Source organism: Struthio camelus, chromosome 11 (genome assembly GCF_040807025.1).
Source record: "Struthio camelus isolate bStrCam1 chromosome 11, bStrCam1.hap1, whole genome shotgun sequence".
NCBI classification, from domain to species: domain Eukaryota; kingdom Metazoa; phylum Chordata; class Aves; order Struthioniformes; family Struthionidae; genus Struthio; species Struthio camelus.
In genome coordinates, this window is record NC_090952.1 from 17,243,700 (window position 1) to 17,271,539 (window position 27,840).

Here is a 27,840-nt window from a genome sequence, read left to right on the forward strand (position 1 = left end):
AGAAAATCTGAGAAGATGAAACTGAGCTTCTGAAAATTTTGGGGGAGGCTAGCTGTGTGCCTTTTCTGTTAAGGGCAACGTTGGCCTCTGCGTTTTCCTCTGTGTTCTTCAAGTGTTACTGTATTTTGAAAATTTGGTAGAGCGTGTTCTCACCCCTGCTCCTACTCACACAAGACAAGGAGTTCTGCGAGAACTCTTTATAGTACAATACATTTACAATGAAAGGAAGACTATCATAGTACTAATGATCAGAGCACCAAATAAATAATACGAAACGATTTATTGTGTTTTGTGGGGAATTACCTTTTTGCAATAACATGACTAGTATTAAAGCAGACTGCCCTCGAAGGTGAAGGTTGGTTAAACCAACCACTATTATGTTAAAAATATGTTTCTTGTATATTATATTCTTCTGTAGTTGTCCATTATGAAATTCCTTTCAGTCTCTTTGACATAGCTGATAGGAGATTGGTGTCAATACAGTATTTTGGATGAAATTAGTCTGGCATAACAAATGACTATTAATGCACATTCCTTTTTTTGTAGCAGCAGAATTTTTGATGCGTAATAGTCTGGTCTCTATGATGACGCCTCATAATCTTCTCACCAGTATAGTCCATTAATTTACTTTTTCCAAAATTTCTCTGGGTATTCTGCCTTAATGCTGCAGTTCTAGATATCAACTATAAATTTAATCCTTCATGTACAGGGGGGGAAAAAAACCCCAAGCACCCAAAGTTTAAATAAGCTAGCAGCGAGGTTTGCAAGTGTCTCTTTGTGGACTGATTATTTCTTCATTTGTAAGACCTGAAGTTATACAAGTTTAAAGAAAATTAAAAAATCTACTGAATTGTGAACTTACCTTTACACAGCTCCTGACTCTTATTGCCATTAAAAATGATATTTTTCAAGTTATTAACATAAATACTTGGGTTTTTTACTTGGTTTACTCCTTTCTTTTTTTCTTTACACTTTGAAACTTCAGGGCTTTTTTCTTTGTTTGTTTTCTTTTTCGCATGGCAAAATTGCAGACTTGACCGTACAGTAAAAGGAAGTAAAACTTCCTTTTACTGCCTTTGTTAATGTGTTTGCAGTGTTTATAGTCATAATCACTGTGACATGGGCATACACAAAGTTTCATTGGCCTGAAGAAACGTACATTGAAGTTAACTGAAGTATTAGGCAATAGCGGATAATGTTGTGTTACAAACATTGTAAGTTTACTAGAAAAATGTGTTAACTCTGGTAATTTGATAAATGTGACAATGCTCAGTTTTCATGTCACATTATAAATAGAGTGTAAAAGTGCCCAGTCAACATAGACTTATACTAGTAACTTACACTAGTAGTTACATATATGTTAAATTCAACTACAGTGAATTTAACATGTCCTAAGGCACTTGAAGCTTGAGAAAGCAAAGGATAATTCTTATGAAAGCTTGTACAAGCAGATGTAGCCAGAAAAGAACTATCCCCATGGGACACCTTATTTGCTAGATACACACAAGAAAAATGATAAAGTGGAGTTGTAGATCTGTCATAGAGAAAAACCTGCTGATCAGTAACGCCTCAGATTCTTTCATCACATCCTCAGTGCTATTGTTTGTCTCTTTTAATAAGTTTCTTAGATGTAAAACCTGTAGTTTCCCATGAGCCTTGAACTGAAAACAGAATTACAGCTGGATGAGCAGAAAATGAGAACACCCTAAATACGTTTATATAAGTGTTTTCTGATTCCCCCTGCCCCTGGAAAATGAGAAGGGGAAAAATACTGACCGATTGTGGTTGACTGCATTAAAAGAACCTAATAGTAATGCACGTTATCTTTCTGAACGGTGCTGTTACAAAGTTGTTCTACTGATTTGATTTTTGAATATGAGGATCTTGTTTGTCAAATAAATAATGAAATTTCACACCCTTTTAGCAAAATTATGAGCTTGTAGCAATCACTTCTGTCAGTGGATATAAGAGGAAGAAGCATCCCTTTCTCTGTTTTGCCCAATCTAGACGATAGTATTATTTTTACTGAGATTAACCCAGTGGGGTACCAGAACAAACAAACCTCGATTTAACGGGAAGCTTTGGAAATGTGGAAAAGTAATATATCTTGTAGGCTTTGGGTTTGAAGAGAATCCACTATGGCATTCCAGGCTTTTAAAATAAAAAGAGAAAATATAAAATAATGAAGGGTCATAGTTGTGCTGTCTCCTGAAATTTCTCAAAGATTTTTTTGACTTGAATTTGGAAGTTGACTCTTCTGTTGCCCCATCTGCCTTGCTAATTTACTGCAAATAAAAAAAAAAAAATAGTGAGAACATTGTGAGTTAAAATAATTGAAAACTGAGCAATTCTTTATGCCAGGGCACAACTAAATTTAGGAGAAATATAGACTGTAATTTATTATTTTTTTGTTTTACGAACTTGTTAACAAAGCTTTTAAAGGGGATTAATTTTGACATAACAAAGCATGCTGTTTGGAAAAAGAGGAATGACACATACTTGCATTGTGGAATTGAAGTTGTTTAGAAAGGAGCAGAGCTGAGGGAAGAGAGGGATTGTGTATTGTAATGTCTGCATCATTTCTGTGCTCTCAGCAGCCGCTCAGGTGCACATTAGTAGGAATGGTAATAGAAATTGCAGGTTAGGAACTGGGAGTTAGAGCTGACGTGGCAGTATGAGAATGGGATAAGTAGAAGGGATGACTAAAAACAAAGGTACTGAGACTGAGAAATGGGAAAAAGTAAGGTTGTTAAGATAATGTTTGTAAAATGAACAAGAGAAGTGTGGGAAAACAAGTAGAGTTAAAGAGCAAGTGACAGAATGTGTGAATACGTGACACAGTCATTTGAATCTTTTGGCGTGAAGAGTATGATAAAGATGTGGTAGACCAAGTGGATGTGATTTTTCCATGTCTCATTTACAGTATTTGGTTGAATTTCTTTTGATTATGAACACTTATGAAATAAAATGCATTAGACTAAAATGTGACTTGAAGAAACAGTCCTTATTGTAAATATTTAAAAACAGTTTTCAAAAAACAAAGGGAAAAGTATGTCATAAATTTTCTTTCAGAAACCATGAAGACTTGGTGGCCAATCAGATAGTGTGTGCTCCCTTTCACTTCTGGTTAGAGAAGGGTCTAATTTTTCCTATTTAAATTAAGCCCTAGCATGAAACCTGTGAAGAAGCATGGGGCATATTTCTAGTTCTCCCACTGTTCTTCAGTGTGATTTAAGGAAAATTGCTTTTACTTCTCTCTGGTTCAGTTTTCCTGCCAGTGAAACAGGGAATTATAATGAGCTCTGCTAACAAAGTGCTACAAGGGTAAAACGTTATTATTAGTAGTAATATAAACCTAAATATGTATTTTTACATCTGTGCTCCTTGAGGGTTTGTATGTTAGGTGGCCAGATCTAACCTCAGAGCATCTCTGAAAAGTGGGCTGCAAATTTAGCAGCTTTGCATGAGCCACCCAGTGGTGCAGGTTCACCATCAGTTTAAGCTGATAGCACACTGTGCTGCCACAGATAGCAGTGGTGTTGTCATTATCCTGGCAATATGCTTCCCTGTAAGAGGGTTAAAAAAAGTTATTTTCCATCACATCAGTGAGCTGTTACAACTCGCTGCACAGCTTAGCAATTGTGAGCGCTGATGCGGGAGAAAGGATCAGAGCCAAGAAGCCAAGAAGCGTTAGGGACAAGGACCACCTTTTCCAGCAGGAATGTGACCGTGACTGCAAAATGGAATGCAGTTTAGAAAACCTTGGTGTTTTGGTGTGGTGTTCCTTCCCTCCTCCAGCCCTGTGAGGTTAAATTGAACTCTCTCATTGCGTTGTTTTTATTTTGTTTTGGGTTTTTTTGTCTCTATTGGACAAGCTCCAAATAAGAGTTATCACCTCTGCTAGGTTTAAAAACATTAATATAAACTCTTCACACACAATGCTTCTGCCTGTCACTGACTTATCAGAAGAATTTTGTCAGGGCTGTCTTGAAGAAATTAAAAAGAATTAGGAATACTTTGATCAATATTAGACTTTGAACAGAAATAGTTTTCTAAGAAGCTGGTGGAACTAGGTGCTTAGTTTGCTAAAAGTTCACATCATATATACACATTCATTGCAGGCTTCAAGATAAGAAGTGAGATCCTTTACAAGCGGTGAGCTCTCTGAATTCTGGCACTGCCTCTGCCTAGCTTATTACAGGAGCAGTGGTTCACTTCAATTGTCTTGCATTTTTACGTAAAATTCTAAGATTCTTTCTAAAATAAATTTCTGTATTCCCAAAGGGACTTTTACTTCAGTCTGAAAAAGCTCCCCCAAACTGACATGCTTAGATGTTTCCATGCAGTGGCAATTCAGGGTTTGGAGTAGCTGTGGAACAAGAAGCCATGTATTGCAACCCGTGCTCAAGCCCATCCACTCAAGCAGGTAGAGACAAAATCAAGAGAACAGGAGGCATCACTTTCCTGATTGCACCTCTTTCTAGTCCTCCGGAATGGTATTACCTTTCCTTATTTGGCATAGCTGTACAGTGCAATTTCAGAGATTTTCTTTCTCTGACACAAAGACAAATTCAGCTTTAAGTGTGAGAGCAGTTCCATTGACTGTCTTTTTTCTTTATAAGCAAGGGCTAAATTCAGCTCTTGGGGTTAAAAATGAATAGTGCAAGAACGTGGCATATGGTTCCCTAAGAAACCGTGGCTTGTGTTGCTGAAAGAAATTGTAATGTGTTGGCATTCGTTTTAATTCAGCCTAACTGGGAAGCTGCCAGAATCAAATCAAAATGTGTTCACAGTATATCCAAAATATGGTGCAAGTGCCAAGTTTGTAGTAGCAAGATGTAACAACCTGTTTCAGAATGAAACATCAAAACTTAGTATGCAAAATAAACTCATTACATGTAGTTCAACCTAGATATCACATCATTTTTTTTAAAAAAAGAATTATTTGACTAGAACTTTAGTTAAGTGGCATAGTGATATTCCTTTAAAGACCATTTGTACAAAAAAGTACTGTTTGGTTAGGCCTTTATGGCTAGGAGGAGAAAGAATTTGCCCTAACTTGTGCCATGGAAAGCTACAGCTTTGAATTTTTTATTCGACACTCAGTTGACCACTTTTCAGTGGGTCTAGCACATCTAGAGGAGCTATCAAATGTGTATCAGTAGTATAGGGTGCTGTCTCTGCTGGCATAGTGAACAGATATTCTGTTTTTGATTGAATAGCATAAGTGACAGTACACGTGTCTGTAACTGGGCAACTAGAAATGAAATTTCTTTTTGCTCTAGCAATATCCAAATGGCATGGTCATCTAAAACATCAATACATAGCTTACAGTGTACTCCATCTCTCAACTTACCCCAGCTACAAGGTAGCTGAGAGGATTAGTGCTGTTGTAATACCAATGCGGTTCTTACTGCTATAGTATTTGTTAACAAGGTATCAGTTACTGAGTTGCTGATGGACCTTCCCCTGCTGTTACTTTGCAAGGTCCCCATCATACAAATACAATGTGTGACGAGGACAAATGACTTTTCCTTCGCTCGGCCAGCACTGTCTTCATTAAAAGTAATTGCAACAAGAAAAGGTGAGACTGCTTAAGAACAAACTGAAAAGCTGCGCACGCTAAGCCTCTTCTGGACCACGTGTTTATCTGACAGTTTGTTTGTCATTCAGGTTCAAAAATTATCAAGCCATGTTAAAAAACATACAAATGTGGATTTAGATAAGGGACAGGTGATGTTGAGGAGATGATATTTACTGATGTTGGAAGAGTGAGTTTGTTTTATCAGTTTTGTGCTGGAACTTCTCTCTCCAGGCTCCTACACTGCTACTTAAACAGCTGTCTGGTAGCAATAACCAATGGTATTTATAAGCAGCATCCTCCTCTTTAAAAGAAGAGGTGGGTGTAGCAAAGCACCTGCTTTTTGAGGGTCTAAATGTGCTTAATGATAAAACTAATGAAGACAACGTGCATTTAGGTATCATCCATTATCACTCTGGTCTTGCCATATGTAGGACCACACCTCTTTGGTTTTGATTCAGGTTCGGTATACATATCATCATGATCATGGAGAGAGAGAGACTTGCCTGGGGAAAATTCAAGTAGCCATTTGTTACCTTTCTGTATCTCACTCCTAAGCCCTAGGTAGAGCTCTGAGAGCCAGGCAAAACAAACCACTTCTGTTTCAGTTGGCTCCTCACTGGACATAGTTCTTCAGAAATGACCGAACCCCTTCAGCTGCTCATGTTATATAGATTTTTTTTTTCTCGTCATACCTTCTTGTAATCAGTATCCTCACTTCATTGACTTAAACCAGTGTTCTCTTGTTTTGTGCACCCTGAATTTTTTCTTAGTCACCTGGAAAGCCATGACTTTGAGTCTCTGAAACATTATATAGTATTTTCTTAATTAAATTATTATTTACATACAAATTTTAAAGGCTTTTATAATAAAGTCCTCCGAGTACTGTTGAAACATAATGATTAAGGAAGGTCATGTATAGATTATAAGACTGAATGAGAAGTTTTATTTAATGGTTATTTCTTTTTCTGGAACATATGACATCCTAGTACCAAAGGAACATAATCACTGCACAAATAGATGTTGTTTAAGTTGAGTGATTGCATGCCCTAGACTGGAAGGGATATCAAGTGGTACAATTTGAAGTACTGGAAGATGTAGTTATGCTACCAAAAGCCATCTTTCCTGAGGAAATTAGCATGCGTAAAGTGGTAAGTATCATGGGAAAAGTTAGTTCTTATACCGGATTTTTCAAAATGCAGTAAGATTTAAGTGAGGTATAACTTTTTCTGTGTTATGTCCTTGCACAGAGATGTGGATTTTAATCCATGAAATTGAATGGGACAATCTCCAAACCTTTGCCTGTCATGGGCTCGATCATGCATCATTCAGTGCACTCTGGCTCTGCTCCAGCAATGCACTTAAGTTTAATTTGAATTTTGTGAATATTCCTGTGCAGATAAATTAGAGGATTAGCAACATCCATGGAAGTGAGGAAGGCACTTAAGTTTTTTACTGGATCAAGGCCAGATTTACACAAGTAATCACTGAAGTGCTTCCTATATTGAATAATTACTGGTAGCAAGAAAAGGACCCTCCAAGATCAGGTCAGAATTTATTTTTCAAATAGCTGTATGTGCCTGGTGAATTTTTGTGGGTTTTTCTATTTTTTTGTTTTGTTTTTTAATAGGAGTTCTAGTACTATAATTTCCACAGACTGATTGAAGATAAATGTTTGTCAAACATCAAGCTGAAGATAGGTCTAATTAAGCACATTTTCTTTTAAATAGAAATCTAATTTGGTGAGTTATACCTTCTGACAATGCAGGAAATCTTGTAAAAATATGTCTTGTGTTTAATTTCATAACTGAAAAGGCAGTCAAAGATTTAATTGATGATTTCTTAATTCCTAATGCAACATACCAAAATTAACCTTGTATGATCTTCCGGTTTTATTGACCTAACCTTCACTTTCCCTCTCTTTTCTGTCATAATATTTATATAAAAAGGACAACCAGTCCTATCAGAGCTACTTGGGACCAAAACTTACATTTGTGCTTGTTGAAAAAGTGAAAATTTTTTGCCCTGTGTTTGTAATACATTTTTAAAAAATCTACTGTAGTAAATTCTAGCAGTTTTGTACATCAGAATGATCCTTTCCTTTAAAGTTTTCTCGTAGGGGTGTAGTTGATCAAACAACTGTTTTTGTGGCGGTTCTGGTTTAAGCAGTTGTTGCCCCATATACCTGTTTCCTCCTCCAGGCTCCCCACGTCCCTGGAACTCCCCGTTGCTCCATCTCCTGCTCTCTGCTGACTCAACTGTTTGTGTGTCTGTATTGGAAACTGGACTGGAGAATACCTTTCAGCCAAACAATAACCTTTCTTTTTTTCTTTTCCTTTTTTCTGAATTATTGTTCAGCTGGATCAGTTCCTCAGTTCAGTTCAACATGCAGCCACGAAGACATTTGGAGGCAGCAGCAAGTGGTGAGGGGCAGAGAGGAGCAGAAAATGACCATTTTAGCTTCTGAATATTCAAACCAAAGTTGTCTTACATGCTGCTGACAAAAAAGGTTGAGCTTCCTTTCACCTTTTGCATGCTTCATCTTTAGTTTGCTGGAGTAGGCTGATGTGACTCACTGTACTGCACTAAAATTACTAAGGCCGATAAGAGAGAGAGGGTGGAAGTGCATCAGTAGAGGTGGTTGTCTCTTTTGGCAGCAGCATAGTCTTAAATTACTTCAAGCCCATTATGGAACCGCACCTTTAGTTTTTTTTTTTTTTTTTTTTCTGTAAACCTAGAAAGATAGGAAATACATAATGTTTAAAAGTATAGTTGACACATCAGATATTTGGAAAGTAAGAGCTGCCAAGAGGTAATAAATAATGTAGTGGTTCAGTAGTAAGTTAGAAATATAAAGCAGAAATCTTGCAAGAGAATCGAGAGAATAACAAAGACTGAATATAATGCAAAGCTATCTCAGATCTCCTTGTTAGTGTGTGAACTCTAGTTAGTGTAAATGCTTTGAACTGGGAAGTTGGTTATCAAGATTGTCACAATGTAGGCTTAGAAAAAATGATAGTTTATTTAGTATATGGTTATAGCATATGCATGGTGTCAGAATGTGGCTTATTAAATTATAAAATGTTAGTATTGGAATACCCTTCAGAGAAAAGACTGATTCTGCATAAGGAGGAATTTTCTAAGTAAGCGTAAAGTCAAATTTGATTAATTTCAGCATTCCTAGTAAAAATAATCATGTAACCAATCCTCATCTCATTTTTTGGTTTCTTATAGTTCTATTGGTAAATGAGACATTTCCTATGATAGGCTCATCAGATTATTATCTTTCCACTTAGTAATCATGATTTTTCTAAACATGAGCAATCGGAGTAGCAGTAAGCTTTTCTGACCCTATGTAGTGCAGCCACTTACTGAAATATAACATGGATGACTTGTGAAATAATGTAGGCCCTGAAGCCCTCTACAGGGAATACTAATTTTTCATCTTGTCACTGAAAAGGGCTAGAATAAGTCAAGGACATTTCATTTTTATAAATCATTTTAACATGGTTTGATTTTAAGATTTGCAAATTGATAGTAGTGAGCAAATAACATCATTAGATGTGCCTTAAAGAATATCGTAAATTGAATTTTCCCTGTCCCATTGATGCATTTGTAGGGAAAAGAAACACTGTGCATTGTACTTTCAATTGATCTACAATATTAAGTTATTTAACAAGTTACATTCTCAAATGTAGAGTAGTTTACCTGACAAAAGGGTAGTAAAGGAAAAATCCAAATTCAGTCTTATCATACAGCCACTGTATTTTTGCTTCTGATACTTGTTAAAGTGCATGTTATACTTAGTTCTCTTACTTGCATGTTCTAAGAGACTATGAAATAGTGGATATGATGGTAGAGATGTCTTATCTTAAAAAAAAAAAAAGTCATCTTTAAAGCATTTAAAAACAAGTCATAAAGTATTAAATAATACATAAAATACATACATTTTCAAGTTAATGTGAAACTACTTTATGCTTATTTCATCAAAATAAACAGCTTTAGCATTTACCTTTTAAAGCTAAAAATTAAGCTTTTTTTGTTTTTTTTAAATAGTTCAGGGCACCATGAAATAGTTTCACACAACTGAACCCTTTTCTGGGGTTGTTTTTTATGTAGTTGTTTTACCTTTTGGACCAGTTAGGGTTCAATTTGTAAGATTAGTTTCTGTTGCTTTGGTTTTTTTTTTTCTTTAATCCATGCTGAGCTGATCTGGAAATTTGTGCATCTGGAAGAGCATACATTTACAGTGCAACTGCAACTACTAATCAAATCTTCTTATCCTGTAAAAATGTATGTATGCTTCTGGCTATAGTGGAGATGTAAGTTGTCACCCTTACCTGTACAATCCTCTTAACATAGGTATATTAGGCTTCCATTTCCAGGTAATTAAGAAGTAAATTGTAATTCACTGTTTGCTAAATCCTCTTAGGGATGAAGCCCTCTGAAATTTTGCTGTGGTCTGTAGAACTAGCGACTAAGCTGCATTTGCTCTTTGCCTTCTCTTTTGAGTGAATGTGCCATAGGCTTCTTGTGTAATTAAGTAGCCCACGTATTCAGCACTTTTGAGTCCACAATAACTGTACTACATGGCATTTGTAAGCACCTAATCATTGCTTGTGGGCTGGGACCCTTTGTTATAAATGACAACCTCTTCTTTATAGATTAGGTATTATAACACTCGTGTGCCATAGGTATTATATCATATAAAAGCTTTTGGTGTTTTCTTTTCACTTTTCTCTTCCCTAGCTTTATATAGTAATAAATGACACAAATCGGATCCAGGATTGATTAAACTTTTTCCATATTTTCTGAGAGAGATTGGAGCAGTAAGATTTACCTATTAATTTATGGAGTGACATCACAGGAAAGGAATTGCAGGCACAGGTGACACAAGGCATTTTCACTGAGAATCAGTAATCTCCTAAGAGGCAAAATTATCTTTGTTTCCTGTCATATTTTAGAAGCTCAGAACCATGACAATTTAGAGATAGCTAATTACACGATTTAAAGAACAAACATTTAACAAATGCAGAAGTTGCAGCTAGCTCACTCTTCTGGCCTTTTCAGATTCTCTTGGTTTCACTTTCCTGCTTTTTTTCCTAGTTACTACTGTTTTCCTTCACATAGAAACCTGTAATTCTTCAATTTATTTGCATGCTTGCTCTTCTCAGTGACTTACTGCTCTGTGTTACCTTTTGCATAACCCGGTCCTACTGCTCAGCCATGTTACCTTGGTGGCATGCTCAGAGGCAACAGAGCATTCTGCCCATGAGGATGATACCAGGTGTGGGAGGAAAGCAGAGTAACAACAGGGAGCCTTTTCCTAAGTGTGATTTAGGAGCTGATTAACTTCATTCAAGCGCCATTAATCCTCTAATATCTTTCCATGTTTATTTCCCTAGCACATGAGAAATGTAACAGAATGAACCAGAAAAGACTTCTGCATCCCGCCCCCCGCCTAAGATTTAACAAGGAATTTTTTTTTTTTTTTTGGAGCTGTCTGCTCCCTAAAAAAACATGAGGAATGCTCTCAAAGTGTTATTCCACACTGTGCTACTTTTGCTGATATAAAAGAACTAATTTATCCTGCTCAGTTAATACAGTACACTTCTCCAGGTGGTTGAGTCTGTATTGTTAATCATCTAACACCCTTACCTTTTGGCCGGTGTTCATGGACAGCCTTACCCAATGGTAATGTACAAGTAGCTAATGCTGCTCTCTTGTCTTTTATTCCTTGCCTGGTATCTCGAGAAGACAGTTTCTAAACTATTCCTAGTCATTTTGCTGTTTGGTATAAGTAAATGGTGTAAATCATGTTCTAATTTTCTCAGTTTATCCTTTGGCACTAGTAGACTCTATAGCAGCAAGAATTTTTAGCTTTAGATGGAAGTTGTGTAGTACTTTCAGTCTGACGCTTCAGTGTTAGATATTTAAATTTCAGGTGCTAGGTTTGTCCTATCTTAATTTTTTGCCTGCTGCCATGTAAAACATTTAATTAACCTAAAAGGCTTTGTAATCACTTAGTTTTACTTTTTGTTGTTGTTGTTTTTGGTAATGAATTACAAATAGCTTTATTGCTTCACTGGGCAGAATATTTTTTTTATACTTTTTTTGAGCTGCAATCACATTTTATTCATGGACTTTTGGCTATATAATTCTGTCAGATATGACAAAATTCTTGCCAGTTTCATGTTACTTCATGGAAGTCTTTAATCTTGGTTAAGCTATAGCCAGATCAAATAGTAAAAGTTACAATTCAGAAATAAAACCAAAATAATAGTGATTTAAAATGTAGTAATATTTTTTCATCATGTAGTTGAAAGTTAATCTATCTTAATCTGATATTGCATGAAAAGTAGTCAATAAAGATGACTAGCTCTTATTCTATTCAAGAACAACCTTCACATTGTCTGGAATCCCAGTTTTATCTTACTTTTTTAAAATAGTGTAAACCTAAAGAGAAAAGCTATTTTCTTTATATATAGCATTTGATCTATCTTCCTTCTGGGATTTCTTCCTGTTTGTCTAGTTTTGCTAGTTTCAGACCATTTGTAATGAATAAAAATGAAAAGAATTGCAAGCTTGGGAAATTCCTAGCAGTTAATAAGGGTTAGGGAAGTCCTGACTTTTAACTGAGCTAATCACTGATTGCTAGAGCTAATTCTTCCAAACTGCTTAAGAGCCTAAATTAAGATTATCCAGGTTCTGGAGCTCTTTGAATGAGTTGTGCTGTCAACAGAACAGCATAAACAAGGGCTGTGGTGCTGTGCCTTACGTCTCTGTGTTTCATCAAAATAAACAGAATGAGAAGGGATGTGCATGTGGAATCAGATTAACGGATTCAGAGCTTTTGCTAAACATTTGCCATCAATAGAGTTGCTGAGCAGCCGTGAAAAGAATTTGACTTCTAGCCTTTTTTTTTTTTTTTTAAACCTTTTTGAAGTAAAGCAAGCAGCTTCCCAGTGATTTTTGGTAACTATGTGAGAAATAGGAATTGTGCTGTTGAGGAATTGCCAAGCCCACCTTCTGCTTCTAGGATTTGAGTCTTAAAGGTGTTTAAACTATTCCTTGTGAATTAGTCACTAGACATACGGTTCCTGAAGAAATTACGCTGAGCAGAAATCTTATTTGACTTGGCTTTTCCCTGTAAGTGCATATGCTAGATTTGGTTATTCTTTTCATATCTAAAGGTGTCAGTGAAATCAAAACCAAGATTAGTATATTGTGGCACTGAAACATCTGTAGCACTACTTCTTTTGATTCATCTATGTTAGCTCTTTTATCGTTCCTCTCTGCAAATGCTAGCACTTGCTGACAGAGACTGTGATTTGGGGATTCTCACCATCCTGTTACAAGTTTGTTTTGTTTTATTGGTTAACTTGTTGTAACAATATATATGCTTCAGAGCAAGATACCTGAATTTTCAGTTTCTTTATACATGGTTTAGCTGGGAAGCTGTTAATCTAAAGCTGAATTTCATATAGAGCTTTACTGCAACTTCATCATAGTTACTTTTAGGGTAGGATGCCTCTCACCTAACTTTAAATGTCTGCCTTAAAATTATATGCATTATGCCCAACAAGTCCCTGTTTCTCTCTGTAGATTAGCTCAGATGGACTTGTGTTACTTATCTCTTCTTGTTTTTTTTTCTTTAGGTTTGAGGTATGGACAAGTGGGCTGTACCTCTGTCCTACTTATAGAAAAGGTTTTTTTGGCATGACTGGGTTGTTTCTGTATGATATCAAACTGTAGCTTTTGAAGGTCAGCCTGTGATTAAGGCTTTCTTGCGGGGGAATGGAAGAGGGATACATCCCCTGAAGCTGGAGAAAGAAGTCTTCAAAGAATTATTTTTTTTTAATCAGTTATATTTTTTGTTATAATAATCTTGCTTTTAAGATCAGCCATCATGTGCAAGAATGTTTAATGTTATTCCTTTCTTACAAGACTAAGTTCCTACTGTTCTTGACAGAAAGGAATTTGGGAAGACCAATTTACTGACTTCTCTAAAATGGAGAACCTATGTTGTAGTAGTGTCTGAGGCTAACTTGGCTCAATTTGTGTTTGCACTGTGGTGAAGGAAGTTGTTTCCTAATATTTTTCTTTCTACCTAAGAATATTTTCTTTGGTTTTTTTCTTCCTTCTTTTTCTGTCCTCTTAGGCAGCAGGTTAATAGTTACTGCAAATACCATCGTCTTGGAAATACAAAAATGAAACAGGCCCTCTGAATCACCTATTCCAGTCTCCTCTGGAAGGAAGATGAGGTGATGATCTTCGGCACTTATTTCAAACAAGAGAGAGCAAAACCTTATCACATCAGTTATCCATTTTAAGTGACGCTACCCCTCACACATGCAGAGTAGATGTTATTTCTCTTAACTGTTTTTACAGCTATCTAGAGATATTCAGATATCACCAGAATGGTTAGAGAGAAATCCAGATTTTTATGACTGTGTAAAGAAAATCCAGGATTTATTTCTACTGGTTCTACACTTTTGTTTGAGTATAAATCAAAATGATAGCTGAAGAGTCTTCTAAACATGGATCTATTTATGGACTTGATTAATTTATGTGTTTATATAAAAAGTTTTCAGCATAAGAGCAAAAGATTTCAACATATAGGCCTAGAAAAATGACTAGGATGATGGTCATAAGTTTGCCATCTGGGCAAATAGGAGGGAAAATGAAGTAAAGCAGTATCAGTCGTGGCTTTCACATGGTATAGCTTGAAAAACATTTGCTTTGGCAGTGATGCCAGCCTAAGCAGCTCTTCCTTCATCCACTGATGTTTACCATCTCATTTGTGTCAGTTAAAAATAGCAAGTAACAAAAAGGGATAAAGTTAATTTAGAGCAGTTTCTGACCTGCTTCACTGTATAGCCGCATATACAGTTGCACCAAGCACAAAGAGCAGGATTCACAAGTGGGTACCACTCTTGCACTGGAACTGCCACTTCTGCCAGAGGAGATTCGAGCACATCGAAATGTGCTAAAGCAATGTGCTACATGAGTCCAACACAGTAAATAGATAGAAGTATTTGTCTTGCATTTGGCCAAAGCATTTTCCTTAAAAATAAATGTAATGAGACAGATTCAGTGTCCAAGTATTCTCAAGCTAGTAGCACTGGAAAATGAAAGCATATAACCAAACGAATGGGATGTATGAATCTGTTGGCTTTTAGAGATTTGCTAGCACCTCCGGGTCATTCTTCAGCCATGCTGCTTCAAAAATGACTGGAGGCTGCTATTATATCTTTATCAAGGAGAAAATTAATGAGACTAAGGAAAGATGTAGACTTTTATTAGCGCAGAGAGCTAACAAAGGCTCTTCTGTATTTTATCAAATTTATGGAAAGTTCATCAATAACAGCACCAGTGACATATCTCAAGGTTAAGATTGCTGTGATATGTGACAGCAAGGAGCATGGTCTTATGTCTGAAAATGTGATCCATTCTGTGAGTGTGATACTTTTCTTCCAGAAACATCTTTAAGGTCAAGTCTAGTTCCAGCAAGCTTCTTGAAAATGCTGTTTATTACTACTGTGATTGTGCCCTGTCATTTGAGGGGGAAAAATAGAATGTCTTCACATCCTATTATTCAGTCATAGGTAATGAAGGGAGAACTAAATGTTAAGTTATTTACTTCGTATACACAAATGTCAGTTTAAGGGTGACAGCATATTGTTGCATCAAATTTTGTAACTGGAGCAGTTTGTATCATTTATTATTAATATTGTCTGACACATCTCCTTTTAAAACCTCCTTTTCAGGTGCTCTTAGCACTTCAAATATTAATAATTTCAACACAGCTTTTGTCTTGATACTGTAGTTATCTTGGAGAGAGAGAGCTGTCAAAGAGCTTGCTGCTATAGACGCTGAGATTATGGGAAAGCCATGCTAAAAACCAAAAAACCTCCACACATTACAGCACTGATGTATTATTCCCATTGGTTTTGTACACGAGATAGAACTTGGAGAGGTTTTTTTTTGTCTCAGATGTACTCTTGGTGGAAAGACCCTAACATTTGCCTATATTAACAAAGGAGGACCCTTGTGGGGGGAAAAAGAAATCAGTTTTCATATGCTTAGAAACTTGCTACAGTTTCTAAATTTTTTGAGGATATTGTTCCTCTTACAAAAGGTACCTGTGGCTGAACAGATATGTCGTTGTAAGTGCAGGTCTGACCTATTCTGGGGAGCAGAAGGAACTGAGGTCAGAAACTTGCATCTCCCATCCAGGCTGTGCTCTCAGTAACACCCTCTCCTTTGGTGGTACAGAGGAGAGAAAGCTGTTTGATTCATACATAGAAAGTACAATAATAGCGACTGTCGGGAAAGAGTAAAACAGGGCACATATAGAAATGGAAGCTGGCAGTAAAGGAAGGGAGTTGTAGGTATGCAGGATTTGTCTGCGGAGAAAATGGAGTTTTGTGATAATAACTAGGAGGTCAAGAGGATACTTGTAACTACTGAGCCAGCTGGATGGTGCATGGGATGGAATGAAAGGCCAAGAGCAGGCAAACTAGCATGGCTGGACAAGAACCCACCAAGCTGGCAGGGCGCAGGCCTTCCAGCGGTTTGTGGAGCTCTCTGCAGGGCCACAGATGAACCTGGCTACGTGAGGAGCGGAAGAGAGGAGTGAGAGAAGTAGCCTGAGGAACTGCACGTTGCCTGCCAGAGGACTGGGAGAACTAGAAGAGTTTATGTCCAGGAAAGGTCAATCACCTCTGAAGCCTGGAGTGAGAGCTGACATTTTCTGTGTCAGTCAGTATCTTGGGAAACATTCATTCCAAGTGCTCATCCTGCTCTACTTCCTGTTCATGCAGATGATGGCTCTGCAAGTTCAAGTAGCAGAAGTCTGTCTGTAATTGCACCTAAATCATCCATCTATCTGTGTGAATGTTACTATAATGAGGCAGAGGAAACTCATGTGGGAAGCAATATTTAAACACATTACACTTGCACAATGAAGCATTGAAAGGTTAGATAATGTCAGAATTAATTTTTTTTTTTGCAAAACAAACACAAAAAGGAAAGAATTAAGGTTATTTCAGTCTTACATATTTTAATAAAATTTTGCAATCTTGCTACTATGTTACTAGAGGTCAGACTGGTCAAAACAGACTTGAAGATGCAGAATGCTGCATGAGACTCTAGTTTTCAGTTAGACTCCTAACTTTAGGAAAGCTTAGGTCTGAAATGTTCCAAGCTTGGCGCTTGGAACATTCATTTTGTTCTTTTTTGAACTGTGGAGATAAGATCCTTTTTCCATTTCCAGGCTTCTAAGAGAATTTTTTTTCCTCCTGAAAAAGCTTAAGCAACAAACAGGTGAAATTTGATGGACAGCAAACTTACTGTAAACGCAGTTCTGAGGAGTATACGTTTACTTTATTTGTCCTGAATAACTCTTGTAAAGCTTTGGTAATTTCAACAGAAAAAATGTCTGATGTTTTTCACTGTTAGAAGTTACGCAAAGGTTGGAAAAGATTTGCTTTTCCAAAGCCCAATGTAATAAATAATAGGTTTTTGATCAAAAAATTCAATGAATTAATGTGTGTATTCAATGAAAGTACCTTTAAAAAAAAAAGACGTGCATTTTCCATTTCTTTCTGTCTATTGGCCAACTAGTCAAGTTCTTCCAGAACTTTCTAGTTAGCTGCTAAAAATTGCTTTACATAAGCAATACCTATTGATTAAAAACAAACAAAAAACAAACTGCTACCTGTTGAACTGAGCTGCTAGATTCTGTTAGGTATTGGATATATTTAAGCTAATCAGCATATGCAAACTGAAGATTATGGTGAGAGCAGAGGTCTGTGCTGCCTTCTCCAATTAATTGATTTCCAGCACAGAAATGAGATTTTTCTTTTGCCAGTCAAGATTAGTTAGTTTTTCTTTCTCTAGGAAGAGAAGCCATTGAGGGAATCTGTTGAGATGTCTGTTTATTTGCAAGGTCATGTACAAGGTCACTTGTACCCACAGCAGGACCGAAACCTTTCTTTTGTTACATTTCCAAACCTCGGGCAGCAGTTTATGCCGCAAGCTTTGTCTCTGTGCCTTTTCTCAAAGCATACGCTGTTTCTGGTTTTCTTTTGCCTTTTCTGTTCTCTTCCTTGCCGTGTTTCTGTCTTTTTTTTTTTTTTTTTTTTTTTTTTTTTTATCCTTGTCACCCATGGATAGTTTCAGTACAATCAGTTCTCTCTTGAATTACGAGATGACCCTTGGTGGCACACGACAAAGTTCATTCTCCTGAGATGCGCGTGCTGGTGCAGACGCATGCCTGCAGTGCACTGTGGCACCTATTTGCTTTCACAAAGAAGCTCAGTCACCGTTTGTGTCTATGCCGAGCGAAAGACGTACACGGTAACGGGTTTCTTCCGACAGCCAGCACAGCAATATTTTAAAAATGAATTTGTGTCTATTTTCACTTTCTGATTTATTGACTTTTTGCAAGTCACCATTGTGTAATGACAGATATGATTGTTGTATAGCTTTTGTTAGACTAATGAGCTACCTAAATGGGAGTATTGATTGTTGCTTCCACGTTAAAGGTGAACCAAACTCCTAAAGAAACTGAGATCCATCCCCTTGACTTTCAGATTTTGTCCTTTAGACCCTGATTCCAGTAACAGCTGTGTCTATACTTAAAGTGCTGTTGTGATGTTAAAATAAAAAGGACATAGCAGAATACTAAAACTTGTTTTATTTGGGAGAATGCTGAATGCTTTCCCAGACCCTTACTGAAAGTGTTTCTGACTCCTTTTTTTGCCAAACTGACAGGGCTCTATGATCTGAACCGACACATCTGGAACATGGGTTTTCTTACCAAATTCGGTGTTTCTTTAAGAAGCATGAAAATAGATCCAGTTTCTGTTTCTATCAACCAGAAGCTGGTTTATTTTAAAGTGCAGGGACAATAATTGCAGAAATATTACAAATATACAAAACTTGTTTGTTTCAGTAAACGGGTGTCCACTGGTAAAAGCTGCACAATTTCATTGTGTCCATACGTGGCTCAGCATTTCACTGAAATCGCGGGTGTGACTGTCAAGGCACTTTTCTTCCAAGGACTCTGTTACTGGTCATGCTCTTCTTGTACCCACTGCTGCTAGAGGCTTAGAAGCTGTAATTGGACTCTGATACTTCCCTGCATCAGTGCTAAACTGTGGCAGTCAGGAGTGGTAAATGCATTTCCACTGAGCTGTTTTCCTTCTCTTTCATCCTAGACCCTAAAAGCAGAAAGAGCAACGCTGCATTTTTATAACGGAGCGTATCATTTTGTATACCCTCTTCTGTCAGAAGAATCACCTCCTGAGAGCAGTCATGTTTGTGACAAGCTGAGCTGGCAAGGAGCCTTTCTGTCTGCACTCCCTGTAACCCCTGCATTTCACAGCCAGTGCTCTGTTGTTTTAGCCAGCTGCCTTATATTTTCCTCTGGGAATAATGATGTAGCACAGACAAAACTACCATTTGGTCAGGCATTACTAGGACAGATTACAAAAATAGCCGAGGTTACAATAAGTAACAAAAATATTCTATTAAAATATGTGTAAAAGGAGAAGAGAAATAATTTACAGAGAGGTTTATGAAAAATTGCAAATGACACAGTTCTTAACTTAGAAATTGCTTCTCTTTTGTGATGGATCACAGTTTTCTAAGTTATTGTTACCACATTTCTCCCCTGTGAGAGCTGCTCTGTCTCTGTAACTTGACTTCCTGTATAGAAGGCAACAATTTGTGCTCTACCTTCGTTTACTTTTATCTTTTTTTTTCCAATATCCCTGTCTAATACCAGAGAGAAAAGGACAGATCTTTATGTAACACGGGAACTGTATTTGTGCTTTTTATGTGAGATAAATCTGATGTTTGAAATCCATGGAAAAATTCATTTTAATCTCAGTGGGCCTTTTGGCCCATGATACACAGCATCAGTTTTATATTGTTGGCTTGGAGTTAACACTTAAATCTAGCTTTAACTGACCTATAGAGACTTTTCATATAACAGGTTATTTTGCTTTGTTTTATTTTTATTTCTTTTTAATGTGCAGTTCTGGAAATAGACATTTTAAAGCAAACTGGCTCTTCTTTTCCCTGCCCTTCACCCCCTTCCCCTTTTCCACCTCCTTTTTTTTCCTGTTTCCTTGATTGGCAGTTTTACTACCTGCTGTGGTTTCAAAACCACAGTTTACAGAAACAGAGAGAATTGCTGTTCCTCAGACTCTACTGTTTGGATCCAGAGAGAGTTTTATTCCGCCCTAGTCCATGTGAGTGGAGTAAGTGCTTTCTTGCCCTTAGAAAGGGAAAGAGACAATACAGCACATTTCTCATCATGAGCATTAGTCTCAGCTTTAACATAAAGCATACTCATTTAAACCATTTTTCTTGAATTATTTAATTGCAATATGAGGAGTAGTTTGGCTAGTTACAAACAGTACCCCCAAAATACAAGAATGTGCAAAAACAGAACTGCAGGCCTCTGGGTTTCTTGCCTCACTCTGACAATGATAAGTGTGTAACCTGCGGATAGGGATTTAATTTTATTTACCTACATATAAAATGGGTTTAATGCCCGTTATTTCTTTGGCGTTATGAATCTTAACTAACATAAGTCTAATCTGTAAACAGAAATTATATTGCGAAAACCTCATAAAGAGTACTAATGAGGCCTAAGTGGCTTGAGGAAATAAATATTCCATTTGGCTCTGATGAGTCAAAAATGTTCTCATTCTGCACTCTTTGTAATTGCATCTTCATTATTTTCATGCTTTGGGAAAAAACAATTATAGCCGTGATAACAGAGAATGAAATAACTGCTAGTTAAATTCCTATTTTTTTTAAGATCTCGTAATTATCAAACACAAAACTTTATATCACAACAAAAGGAAAAATGAAATAGTTCCTAGGCAGACAGGAAAAGCAGCAATGGACACATTTCTTTTTTGTCTGTATTTATTAATGCTGTCATGCTATGGGACAGCCTGGTCCTTTAACGACGTATTTCTGTATTCTGTTGTCAGTGGCCATACTGTTTGCACCATTAAGTAAACGTCTTCTAAATGTGCCTGGGGGAGCTAGTACAGAGCAGTATGAATAATACAAATTTCAGATTTTGCTCTTCTGTCAGAGATTGTATCTGGCACAAAGGCACATTTAATACATCTGGCTATTCAGTTTTCGTAGGATGTCACATTCATTTGGTCTCTCAATCTTTCTGAATGTTGCGACTGCTTATTTGTGGCCGCTGATGATAACTTTCAAAATAAACTTGCTTCAACTTTGTTCAAAATTATTTCATTTTTGGTAGCAGTTTCAGTGTTCTTTCTGATGAGTTTGTTTACAGAAAGGAATTTTAGGAAAATATTCACTAAAAGCAAATCGGAAGTGCAGGGGTTTTAGAATTTGCTCTGATATGTGTTTCTATGACTTATTCTCAAACACCAGTGAACAGAAATGTATGATGACTCTGTGTTTTAGTTGCCAAATAATGAATGCAGAACTTGCAGTGACCAGTTTTTAACCAATGCAAACTCAACTATGCTTGCATTAAAAACATTTAATTAAAGCACTTAAAACCATGGACAGCTGCACAGAAATGTCTTCTCCTTGCAGAACATGCTAAAACAGGGAAGAGCGCTCAGGTGTTTGTTACAAGTAGCGCTTACTGGTCCCTCTTCTTGTCCGAGAAAGATTAACATTGCACATCCTTTTCATGAGCACTGAATAAAGATCTAACTTTAAACCTAACGGTCGTTAGTTAAGCGTGCGCAGCCAGTTTCATCCCAAAGTTTGGGCTGTAACTCTTGTTTATCGCCCTTCAGGCAGGAGCTTTCCGCAGGCGCGTTACAGGCACAGTAGCGTTTCCACCCGAGGTAACTGCTTTGAGACAGTGTACAGGAAAACTCATATTTGATCTAAGATCTCTTAAATACAGCGCTTCTAGTTAGTTACCACGGGATTGTGTCTCGGGAGCGAGGAACGCTGGAGAAGAGGTGAAGGCAGCGTCAGGAAAGACTTTCAGCTCCTGCACCAGGATCCTGCGAAATACTGATTGAATCATGTAAACTTCTCTGTTCTTTAGTTTCATCATTTCCCAAATGTGCACAATACCTATTTCACAGTGATGCTCTGAAAATTATAACTGTTATGTGAAGCATTATTATTTGTTTAGATTTAGACTTCGCATCTGAGAGGTGCGTTGTAACTTTCAGTCCGTTTTATCTGAAATAAGAAACGGAGCTACCTGGCCTCACTTGTTTCCACCGTCATTTACTCTTTCCCAGCATGAGGCAAAAGCAAGGTGAGATTTCGAAATGGTCCTCTTCTTGCAGTACAGTGGTGTCATAGGGCACCCTTTTCTTCTTTGTGGAGGGTGGTGGAAGCTGTCTGTTACTTGCCGTTCTGCTGGCATTTTCTGACTTCTTGGCACAGTTTGATACTATTTAGTGTTCTCTTATTGCGTGGATTGTTATTAACAGCCACGGAGAGAAAAGCATACGTAATTTCATTAAGAAACAGTTGGAGAAAAAAAATTTTGCAATGATTGACCTTTCCCCTTAAAATGACCAAATTAATGAACATAACTAACAGATGATATTATAAACTGGAATACTATTATAGAAATATATAAAAGTGTTTGTAGGAGTTAAGCAAAATCCATGTCATACTTGCAAATAGCAATATCAAATATGGAATTTTATATCTCTAAACTAGTTTTGTATAGGACACTGAAATAAATGATTTTAATGTTCTTCATTATTATACTGAAGAAACTGTACTACTCTTCTGATTTTCAGTTTCCAACTTTTTTAATTTTTCAATATGAGGAGGTAGCGGAATTACATGTCAGAAATAAAAAATATATATGTTTTGCCTTCAGACTGTTGATCATGACATTTAGTTTTCTCTTTTGTGTTGCTTCATAGTATGCAAAATTATTGCCCTATTATTGAAGGGATGAAGAAATTTAACATTTGTTATGCCCATGGAAAAATGATATTTTCATGATCATCAGCTTAAATGAGGTATATACAATAAGACTGATTAAATTTGTCGTAAAATCTGTATGAGTCTAACAGTTTTTCTTCTGTGTATTCTGAAAAATCTTCTCTTCCAAAATAGCTTTGATGAAAACTGGTGTCGGACTGGTAAAGTAGTCCTGTTCATTTAAAGGCATATATATATATATATATATATATATATATATATATATATATGTACAAGTGACTATGAAGCTTTGCACATTTTTTGTTTAATGATTATTGAGCATTATAACATAATTTCAAACGAACTATGAGTTTATAGAGTAAGATACTCATTGAATAATTTTGAAAGATAATTTATTGAAGGAAAGTGCAAAATATCCCTTGAATTTCAGAAAGAGAAAGACAGCCTAAAGTAGGCAAATACATTGTTCTGTTTTGTTCAGTTCCTGCATCATCATAGTCCTTTTATCTCAGCTGAATTGCTTTGGCTTAATTAAGACAATGAAGTGAAATTCAACGTCCCATATAGAAGGTATCAGATCTAACATTGTCAGGTTCTCCTTAAAAACCCGAAAGCAGGAAAGCATAGAGAACATCAACTATTTTTATCTAGAGAATAGTTTTAAGTTTCACGTTTTCTGCCGTCAGTTTTCACTAGCTTTCAGTGCCTCAGACCCTTACGTGGATATTCTCACCCCGTGCTCCTGCAACTTGTTTAGAAGTTCGTCTCTGGAAGTTAACCAACCCTAGTGTTCATACAGGCTGTGCTATTCCACGTCAGTAATCTGTTTGGCTGATATTTTCTATCACAATGAAATAGAGCTTAGTAGAAATCTATTTTGTTAAATGTAATAAAATCACTTAATATTTTGTAGTGTTTGTGTTTATAAAGAGAGTAATGGATGGTAACGTAGTTTTCTAGGATGTTTTCAGTGAACTTCCTTCATCCTCTTGTTTAACTCATTCAGCATTACAATGATAACTTGGAGGAATAGATTTCTCTGTTTATCATTGCTTAAATGTATCATCTCATTACTTAAAAGCAGCTCTGTGCTTAAATAAATAAAAATTACTCTTTATATGATAAAAATCTCTATTTCTTTACATTAATAAATCAGGAGCTGAAGACTATTTTTATTTTTGCTTTATTTCTGTTTGTATTACGTTTGTGAGAAAATTCAGACAAACAAAAAAACATGAGCAGTCATATGCCTTATTGTTTTCCTTTTCTTTATATGCACTGTGTTTTCTTAACGCTTGCACAAACGTTCTTTCTCCTTAATTTAACTATACTGGTAACGTCATGTGTATTATGTGGGAGACTGCAGCATTTCCTTAAATGCCCATGTTGAATGTTTCCATGGCTTTTGGATGTCTGTACTTTTCAGGGGTCTTGGGTTTACTCAATTCACTGTAGGATGAATACTTGAGAATCAAACCCTCCTCTACTTAGATAAAATTATTGAAGCTGAATTTTTGTAGGTCTCCAGAATTATTTCTCTAAGAGGCTATCAGGTTTCCACTGAATATAGTACAGATCCAGATAAAGATCTTGAGGCAACTCTGTGTAACTTTGCATAGCTTTCGCTAGTAAAGAATCTTACTTGTGTAAAATAGCTTGTTATGCAGTCCCATGTCTAGTCCAGAAGATTAGACTAGCATGGCAGCTACCAAGTCTGTTGTTCTGTGAATGGGCAAAATTGTGTCATTAATCTAGGTTTTGGGGTGTAACAATACCATTTATTTGTTGTTAAGTTTCAGAAAGTTGGGTAGGAAACTGTAAACACTGTGTGTAGCATAGCTGATATCTAGGTGAGTGAGAAAGCCTAGAAAAAATTCTTCCTAATTACAGTGATTATCACACCATAAGACTTTGACAAGACTCCTAGAAAAGGAATCCCGAGAAGAATATGCTCCTTACCCTAAGCTAAACTTGTACTTAGGACTTAATGATCTCCTAAGAAAAAAGTTTTCTACAGCGCCACTCTCTGTGCATCTGCGTTCTTCTCCCTGTCTCCCTAGTAAGTACAGTGGACATGATTCATGTTAAAATGTTTAAGAGTGTTGAAAATAGTGTCGGTAATAGAAAGTTTGTTCTTGAGTAGTATAGTGCATGCTACTTTGTAAATGAAATCACCTTACACTTGTTTTGCACATTTTCCCTAATAGATCCTAACAAGCTACTGTGCTTGTATTCCCAAGAAATTTATATATTTGTAAATTACAGAATTATTATTGTTTGTATTCCCTGAATATGCATTCTTGGGTTTTTTTTAAAATAGGCCTTGATGATTGCCTCCAACAATACATAAAGAACTTTGAAAGGGAAAAGATCAATGGGGAACAGCTGCTACACATCACTCATCAAGAGCTTGAGGAACTGGGAGTCACTCGCATTGGCCACCAAGAACTGATACTGGAAGCAGTTGATCTGCTATGTGCATTGGTAAGTGATTTCCTAGGTCACCCATCTTAATAATGTAGCCTTATAAATTTGCAAGCTAAAAGTAAAATAACATAGACTGCACTGTACAACTACGTACTTGTATAAACACTGTGGCTTTGCTTCGTTAAAGGACAGACAAGCAGAGGTCTCCTTCAACTCTAAAGAAACTAACCATATCCATTTTATGATTATGTGTGATGGTCTCTTATTGCTCTTCCTCTAAATTCCTTGGTCCTATATTCACATGCAGTTGACTATCAGTGCTGGCATCCATGTGGCTCTGTGATTGTATGCCATATGGCCTCATATCACTGATGTTCACCACGCTATACTAAACCAAGTAGATCTGAGTGTTTCAACTATGCCAGCGTTCAAAGAGATAATACTAAGATATTAGAAGGTGATGTTAATTAGACTAGAAGATTGTGTAAAGTGACCTTTAAGACAGAATTGGAATGATAAAATCAACTTTGTCTTAAGTATAGGCACACCTGTGTCTGTCTGTTTTTGTTTCTTTCTTTGTTTGTTTTTTAAGTAACTTAGAAAAATTCAAGTCTGGAAGAAAACTAGTCTTCCATTTGACAAGTTTTGTTAGCCTCTAAACAAAGTACTTGATATGGGAAAAGGCTGTGTTTTTTCTTCTCAAATTTAGCTTCTAAAAACAGCTAATAAAATGAAATGTATTAACTTATTTCTAAAGGAAAAAAACACTTACTTTTGCTTATGTAAGTTAACAGCTGAAAGGATATTGAAGATATAAAATGTAAAACAGTAAAATTAAGTAGATAAATTACATGTGACAGTCTCAGTATGTTACTACTTTACCAGGGGTTCTACTTTTGCACAAACTGGTTTATCCTGTGAGATTTTGATATGAAAAATTGTCTCCAACAGGGAAACTGGCGTTTAACTTGGCAGTAAAACAGAAATCGGTCTGGAAAAATGCACTTTGTATTATACAAGAAACAGTATGAAGTACCTTCTAATATGTATCTGTGCTTCTTGTAGACCTGTCTGATCATTAAATATACTTGATTTAGCTTTAGCTATACTTTTGCAAATCAAATAACATATATGTCAAATAAGAGAAATGCTATTGGTCTTCATGCAAACATACCTGTAAACTGGTGCATATTGCATTACCTGATTTTTTTTTTTTGGGGGGGGGGGGGGAGGGGGGTTGGAAACATCAAAAATCAGCCTAGAATTTTTTTCACTGATTCATTACTTTTCACGTAAACGGAATCTAAATACCACAGAATGTTATATTATCTAATGAGCAATACAGTGCTATGCGCTTAAACGAAGTCAAAAAAAAGTCACAAGAAGTTTCCTCTGGAAAAAAAAAAAAGCTCTTCAGTCAAGTGTGCCCATTAGGAGGACCCTTGCTGATTTTTTTTTTTAACAAAGAAAGTGTACCTCTTAAATGTTGGCCCCCTTGCTGGTGAACAGTGTAGCTCTTCCCTTACTGTGCCCTCTCATGACCTTGTTGTTTTCTCTTTTATAGCAGGGATGGGGATTTTCCAGCTCCTGGTATCATTTGTTTAGCCTCCTGCCTTTAAGCCCTTACCCTTCCTTCCCCACTCTGTCTCTAAAACTCCTGCGTTCTTTTTCCCTACTTCTGCATCTTTATCTTCCTTCCCATTTGCTGCGCTCTCTACTGAGTGAGTCTCTGCTGCCCGCGGCTCTGCCCACAGGGGCGTTCTCTTGCTTCTGATGTTTCTCCCTTGCTGCCATGCACTACACATTCTTCAATCCTTGAAGCTTCTTACTGAGCAAGGATCATAAGTAAAAGTTTTACAAAACTAAGTCTTAGATCTATTTTTAAATGTTAATTTTTTTAGGAATTTAATCTCTGTGACCAAAAGCATCACTAAGAATTTCTCTTAATCTAAATAATGGCAACAATTAAATGGTAGGATATCTGAGGCTGCCTTTACTAACACCTGAAATACACTTCTAACATGTTACAATTATCTTCTGATTCTATGCTAAATCTTGAAACATTAATAGATTATGGCACTGAAATGTTAGATGATGACACCCATTCTAGGTGATCAATGAGAATTGTGAACTGGAGTTCATAGCTGTAAAGGATCTTTAATATAGCAGGTAGTCTAAAAAACAGAAAAGAGCTGATGAAGAAAGAAGACAGATCTCTATCTTGCTTATGCCACTACAATCAGCTAACATATATGAAATGGTTTGAATCAGAATGTCTCAGGGACTATTACATTTCAGCCCTAAATTCCTGAGTTATCCTATCAAGCAAAAACTTAAGTTAGAATGCAGACTAGAATACAGACTAGAATATGGTAATGCCTTGTGTGTGTGTTTGTATATATGTGCAGTGTATGTAAAGTACAAATTAAGTATATTTGTAGATGCATACATACATTTATATATACATTTACTTAAAAAAAGTTTCTCAAAGCTGAAAGCTGGTTGTGAACAAAATTGAGAGGAAACATCGGTTTAAACAATCTGCTCTAAAATTGCATACGTGGGGAGGCAGAGTTGCAAAGGAAGCAATAGTTCATTTCCCTCCCTCCGTTAGCATCATTCGGCATAGCGTTCCTGGTTATATGCTGTGGAGCATCTACAGTGCTATGCACACCCTATTTTCTTCCTATCCAAATCACTGACAGTTGCAGTCCTGCTTACATCAATAAATGTCAGTACAGCTTTGTACTCTGCATTATCATCCACTCACTGGGCCATATCACTTATCATTGATTTTTTTTTTTCCATACATGGAATTTCTAATTGATTTCTGTTTGACAATCAGCAGCATCCCAGTTATGTGACCTATTTCCTACAGTGGTACCACG

The 27,840-nt window shown here is 36.6% G+C and overlaps 1 protein-coding gene across 4 annotated transcripts in view; it reads left to right on the forward strand.

Annotated features, from left to right (window-relative positions):
- Window positions 1-27,840, forward strand: part of LOC104140945 (connector enhancer of kinase suppressor of ras 2) — a 253,111-nt gene that overhangs the window by 59,809 nt on the left and 165,462 nt on the right. For all 4 annotated transcript variants that reach the window (XM_068957202.1, XM_068957199.1, XM_068957200.1 and 1 more), the window contains exon 2: window positions 24,846-25,009. In XM_068957202.1, coding sequence (XP_068813303.1) covers window positions 24,846-25,009 — 164 coding nt within the window. The remainder of the gene's footprint in view (window positions 1-24,845; window positions 25,010-27,840) is intronic.